This window comes from Camelina sativa, chromosome 2 (genome assembly GCF_000633955.1).
Source record: "Camelina sativa cultivar DH55 chromosome 2, Cs, whole genome shotgun sequence".
Lineage (NCBI taxonomy): Eukaryota > Viridiplantae > Streptophyta > Magnoliopsida > Brassicales > Brassicaceae > Camelina > Camelina sativa.
The window spans coordinates 1,252,815-1,259,915 of record NC_025686.1 but is presented as its reverse complement, the minus strand read 5'-3'; the positions used below and the strand labels follow the sequence as shown (position 1 = coordinate 1,259,915).

At 31.8% G+C, this 7,101-nt stretch overlaps 1 protein-coding gene across 1 annotated transcript; it reads right to left on the bottom strand.

Moving 5' to 3' along the window:
- On the bottom strand, positions 33 to 944 carry LOC109126269 (glutathione S-transferase T3-like). Its single transcript, XM_019229538.1, has one exon. The coding sequence runs from the start codon at positions 942 to 944 to the stop codon at positions 33 to 35; it is 912 nt and encodes a 303-aa protein (XP_019085083.1).

Genomic DNA, 7,101 nt, shown 5'->3' with positions numbered 1-7,101 from the left:
GAAGTACAAACAACAAACACATATCTAGTTTCTCATAAATACTGAGACACTATCTTGTTCATAATAATTTCTTCACTCGCATTCAAGGGTTCTTTTTTGGCTAAGAGAGTGTCTAGGATGGCCAGCTTTTGTAGTTTCTCCTTCTCAGCCAATTCCTCTTTCTTGACATCCCACATGCTCTTATACTCAGCAAGACTCTTCGTGTTTGTGGACTGAGAATTGTTTCTTTTCACCTTTGCAGCTTTGACCCCTTCTGGCCTATCCTCACAGTTCTCAACATTGCAGCTTGATGATTGTGAACCTTCGGCAGCTGGTTTTCTCTTTGTTGCAGGCTGAGATGGAGGCGTGTTAATAGCATTAAGGCTTAGCCATTTCTGCTCATTCTTTAACAGACACCAACAATGTTCAAGGTTGAACCTCTTGTTATGCTCAGTGAAGTAGATTTCATGTGCATTCTTTAGGATATCAATTTCCGAATGCCCAGAACTGTTCAGTCTCTCTGCAGTAGCCATTGCCGCACAAAACTTGTTAGTTTGGTCATTTATCTTGTGCCAACGCTGCTTGCAATGTGTCACCAGCATCTGTTCCCCACTATTTCTAGCATGAGGAGTGTCAGCATAGTACCGGCTAATCCTCGTCCAGAAGCTTCCTCCCTTTTGTTGATTAGACACAATGGGATCCTTTGAAGTGTTGAACCATGCAGAGATCAGTACTTCATCATCAGCAGGTGCCCATGTCTTTCTCTCCTTGCGCTCCACTCGTGTATCTTGAGAAAGAGGTGGCGCCTCAGAAGGTTGGGAGCTGAAAGCAGGCATTTGTGAGCTGTTCTGTCCAGAAGGTTGATAACTTTCAAAACGAAAGTTTTCATCTCTACCAACGGATTCTTGACTGTTAAGCAAGTTTAAGTAAGAAGAAGACTGATAATATGGATTCGTAGAATCCATATGAAAATACTTAGAGAATGAGTATATAGTAGAAGGAATTAGCTAAGAGAATGAGTATGGAATAGAAGGGATTAGCTAAGAGAATGAGTATAGAAAAGAAGGGATTAGCTAAGAGAATGAGTATAGAAGATAATTAGAGAATGAGAGAGATTTATAATGGAAATAGTGAGAAGTTGGTTGGGGTTTAATAAGTAAAAAGGTAACTTGCAATAAGTTACAACACATAATGAGCTAACAACCACAGTCTAATCACAATTTATGACAAGTACAATTCAAAAACAGCTATGAAGTACTCGTTAATGGCTCATTCAATTTAAAGATGGCAAAAACGGATATGAAGTTGGTATTACTATCTACACGGTTGGTGTCTTTAATTACAAGTACATAGTACATGAACAATACGCATGAACAATGAACAAACCACACAAAAATGCTAATGAACAATGAACAAATACGCATGAACAATGAACAAACCACACAAAAATGCTAATGAACAATGAACAAATATGCATGAAAAATGAACAAACCACACAAAAATACGCATGAACAATGAACAAATACGCATGCACAATGAACATACCACACAAAAATGTCACCCAACAAGAAATCATAATCAAGAATCAAGCATACCAATTAACAATTGCTTTAGCAATTACTAGTTAGACCAAGCTATACACAAAGACTACCAATTAACCAAACTTTAGCTACCAATTACTAGTTAGAACAAGCTATACACAAAGACTACCAATTAACCAAACTTTGGCAATTAACCAAACTTTAGCTACCAATTAACCAAACTTTAGCTAAATCGATAATCCTACACAAAAAGCTATGAACAAGCTATACACAAAGACTAACCCTGAAGCAAATCATATATATCTCAAATTGGAGGAAGAAAACATACCTTAAATTTCGCACAATTGAACCGCCGGAGAAGCTTCGGGAGACACAGAATTTGGAGATCGTCTTGCAATTGGTGGTCCTTCGTCACCGTCGAGATGGAAAGGAGGATTTGAAAACTTGCTCTCGAGATTTCGTCCGGTCTTAACCCTACCCAAAGACGCCGGACAAGCTACGGAGGACAGAGAATTTGGAGATAGGCGTGAAATCGGTGGAAAAGCCCTCTCGAGATTTCGTCCCGTGAAATCGGTGGAAAGCCCTCTGGACAAGCCGTCGCCGTCGAGATGGAAGGGAGAATTCGAAAAGCCCTCTCGAGATTTCGTCCCGTCTAAAGACGCCGGACAAGCTACGGGAAACATAGAAGGTGGAGATAGGCTTGAAATCGGTGAAATCGGTGGAACAGAGGAAGACATCCACAGGGAATTCCGTCGCCGTCGAGAAACGAGAGAGAACTCAAAAATAAATCTCTCCATCCTTCGTCGATTGTTAACCCTACCAATAGACCAACGCCAATCACAAGCTTCCACGTCTCTAAGTCGACGATAGAAAAACGTCGCGTTTTAAGAATCGTTTTTTGGGTTTTTGGTTTTTTTTTAATTTTTAAAAAAAAAAAAAATTGGGGGACGGTTGAAGAATACACCGATGCACATGCTCTATATCTTTACAAGGCTTTGCCTCATCTTTTTGTTTTAAGTGATCATCATCACTTTTTCTTTTATTGGTGCTCATCACTTTTTCTTTCATCTTAATTTGTCGAATTTATCGAATACCTTAATATAATAATAAAGATGATAAAATTATGCCCAATATTGGCCAAAATGTGATTCTACGTTTTTTTACCGTGATTCCTCGTTTTTTCGCCAATAACGTGATTCCTCTTTTTTTTTTGTCAAAAAAATATAATTTTGTAGCTCTAATTATTAACATTGCATAAACACATAATTACATATATTGAATAATGAAAAATCACATAATAAAATAATTATGTTAGTTGGATATATTATGCGGAAATGTGGAATGTAATAGACAACTTTATACACTTGTTTGTATAATGAATTTTCTTTCATATCTTTTAGGCGAAAATGCAAAAAACGAAAAAAATGCAAATCATTTTTGTGTTTTGTAGAACATTATATAGATTTTTTTATTGGTAAGTTTATTGCATAGTTGCAATAGAAAACACTATTATATCATTGTATATCTTATCAATCATAACCACATATTCTGCAAAAACCATGATTTCGTGTTTTTCACCAAAAGTATAATTTTTTGCATTTCGACAAAAATTGATATTTTGAAACCTTCAAAGAGTAATCATGTCCATTATGAAATCTACAAATTCACTAACATAATAACTTCAAATTCTCGAGAGAAAAAAATAACTTCAAATTCTTTTTTGTTGAGGCTTTTGGTAATCAATTAACTAGTAATACTTTTAGTTTTTCTTTTCTTTGGTGAACCAATACTTTAATTAATTAGAAATCGAAATATGATGTGTTCAAGGGGAAACAAGTCTTCTTTGCATAAAAATCCGGCAAGACGGAAAATATAAAAAGATGAAAGAAGTAAAATAAAATCGGAAGATCATGGATATATCCTGAAGAATATCATAGAGGTCATTATGCAAACGTCTTCTTGAAGTAATGAGACCAGCGTTAGAGAATCAGAAAAGATCAAGGTTAGTTAGTTCTAGCCAACTTGATGACATTTCTGCTGACTGCTGCCATGTTTGAGAATTGATAAATCTTCAGGATCTTGGAAATTATTTCATATTTCTATACGGATAGGTTGGATGCATATAGAGCACGTTAGTTATTTTAAAGGTAGAGTTGCCCAAATTGCAAGCTTAAAGAAGCTGTTTTTTTAGCTGAGATTTAAAAATTAAATTTGAAAGTCTTAGGGGTGTATTCAATAGTATCTTAGAAGATTTTGGAGTTAACATGAAATCACCAATTATTTAATGATGATTTTAAAAAAATTTCTCAAATAATTCAGTCTAACAATTTACAAGAACCTTCACAATTGTTTTGGAGAAAAAACTATTAGAATTCTAGTAGATTTCCTATACTTTCTTTAACTGAAAACATTGGTAACTTTTTTTTTGTCACAAAAAATTGGTAATCGTATATCTAACTACTGCTGACAATCACCCATAGCCTTTTTTAGGGGTGAACTCATTTGTTCACCTCTTCTTTTGTCAACCAATCAAATTTTCCCACCTAATAAATAGTAAAAAATTAAAAATTTAATATTTTTTTATTTTTTAAAAAAATTAATAATGTATTATTAGTTTTAATTTACAAGGTTATATGTCGTTTTAGATTTATAAATAGAATTTATATTTTACAATTAAATGATATAATATGTGAGTTTGGGTTTATAAGAAAAATTATGGTATAGGTTTGGCAGGTAGGTTGCATGGAAACGGAAACGGATACGCGGAAGCGAAATGTTTTGGAAACGGAAACAATTTTTTCTAAAATTAACAAATAAAAACATTTTGGAATATATATATATATATATATATATATATATATATATATAATAAAACACCAAACATATAAACTATGGCCCTGATTGATAAAAGACTTTAAAATTATTTAAAGCATTGACAGTCATATTTTTGCCAATCAGACTTTTATTACTTTTATTTTTTAAAAGTTTTGAAAGTCACTTTTATTTTTTCCTTTCACGTTTTCTCAAAAATTTTTTTTTTTTTTTTTTAACACCAAATTATCATAGATATCAGAAAGAGTTTACAAAGCACAGAAGCAAATCACATACAACCAATTATCACAAATAAAGGAAATTGAACACAATTTCGATGAAAGAGTGGATTAACCCTGCTTTCCAGTCGGAAGCCTTACAGGCAAACAGATAACATCTGTTAATTCCCCCTCTCACACACTTGTAAATGGCTATCATCTTTTTGATGAAACTCCAAAATGCACTTGGCATAACCTTGATTAATAAACTGAGACTGAATGTTGTTAGACTTGGTTCTGAAACTTGTCTCCTTCGTGATATCAAAATCAAATTCGTCTTATTCATCATCGCTACATTTTCATCCCCAGATTGTCTCTTTCTCCATGGTGGTTTCCATGGTGGTTTCCATGGGTGTCTCTTCCAGAGCAAATCCATTAAGAAGAAACGATTGGCCTCAGCGGAGAACAAAGATAATACATCACATCGAATCATGGACTTCGGTGTGGGGATAACTGCCGGAAAAAGGGAGAGATGTCCCATAGAACCCCTATCACCGGCGTAGAGAATAGCAACCATCACCGTAACGGTGAAGAGAAATCGAAGATGATAAAACATTTTAAATCTAAAACCAAAGTAGGAAGGGAAAATAAAAAACTACAATGAAAAGAGAGGACCGACTAACGCCGGAGAAGCCAGCGCCGGCCGGAAACAATGGCCGAAAGAAAAAAAAGTTTTTCTGGAGAAGTGTATGAACGATCGCCAAAGGGAGAGACGGAGAGCGGTTTTTTCATTAGATTGTCTTCTTTTATTGTTTTCTCAAAAATTTTAAAGCGTCAAAATCATGCTGTAAAACTGAATAATTTTAAAAACATTCTTTTTTTCTCCCCCATTATATTTAAAAGCTTTCCAAAAATATATATATATTTTACATATTATATTTTTACAAATTAATTATTCTCATTTTTTTCTCTTTCTTTTAAGATCCATTTCAATAATAATTTTTATTTTTTTCATCATTATCATTAATAATGGTGTAAAAGATTTATGAAATTCATGTAACATTAAAAGCAATGCATGTTTAATGGATCATTAATTAATTATAATGTATCATTAATTAATTTTTTTATTAAATTGCTATATAGATTAAATTCTGACATAATTTATATTTATTATAATTATATTATTAATATCTAATGATAATAATAAAAATAGCTACAGCTTTAAAAGTTCTTGGTAAACAATCAGATTTTAACAGTTAAAGTTTTTAAAGTTTTTACAGTCAAAGCATCTACAGCCAAATTCTCTACAGCTAAAATTTTAAAGTCAAAGTCTCTACAGCCAAAAGTAACAGCCGTTACCAATCAGGGCCTAAGAAATATTTGAAATAACACAAATTCAAAACATAAATATGAAATAGTTAAATTAAAAAACTAATAATATTATATGTTTATATATAGCATGAATATATATTTCCAAATCATTTATCTATTAAGTTTCTAAACTAAAAAAAAATTTCCATCTTGTTTCAAAACAGAAATAGAGTTTCCAAACAAAGATTTATAGGAATTGTGTTTATATGACTTGTTTCTATGTCTCCACGAGTTTCTATTTCTGAAACGTTTCAGAAATAGGAAACGGATCTTAAAAAAAAGTTTCTATGCAACATAGTTTATAAATTAAAGGAGAAAGGCTTATTGGTTAGGGTTTAGATTTTATCTAAACAAAATTATATGTCGGTTTTAGATTTTATCTAAACAAAATTATATGTCGGTTTGGATTGACAAATGATAATTAGAGTTTAGATTTTACAATTAAAATAGGTTATTACATGTTAGTTTGGGTTGACAAATTTAATTATGATTTAGATTTTATAATTGAACGAATTATATATTAGTTTGAGTTTATAAAAGAGAATTGAAGTTTCGATTTTATTATTAAATGAGATTATGTGTCGGCTTGGATTATTTAAATTAATATATTTCAGTTTTTAGTTAATGGTTTTTAAAAATATTTATTAATATTTATTTTATTTAATACTATGATTTAGTATTATTTGATTGGTTTTAAATAATAGAAACCCAAGTATCGTCCTAACAAAAATTACTCTATAATGTTCTGTCTTATCCGACAATCATCCCGTTAATTAGTACGATATCGTTTTCTTGTTTTGTTTAAGCTAAATACAATATCTGAAGTTTCCAAAATGGGATACATAATGCACAATAATAAGTAGATATCCGCAAATATAAAAAACTTCTCTTTGGATATCGAAATCCAGTTATTCAATAGACATTTAGTTATTACTTAATTGGATATTTTTCATTTTGTTAATAGAAGATAAAATATATACTTCCTATAATAACGATTATTTGTCTCTTTGTAGCATCAGAGTTGCCAAGTAGCTTGCATGCACGCAGACATTAAGAAGCGACGTGTGGTGTGAATAATATGACACTTTAAGCTTTATTTGATAATTAACCTTTATTTGATGATTTTTTTTTTTTTTTTTGTCAACCTTTATTTGATGATTTAAAGTATATTTTTAGTTTCT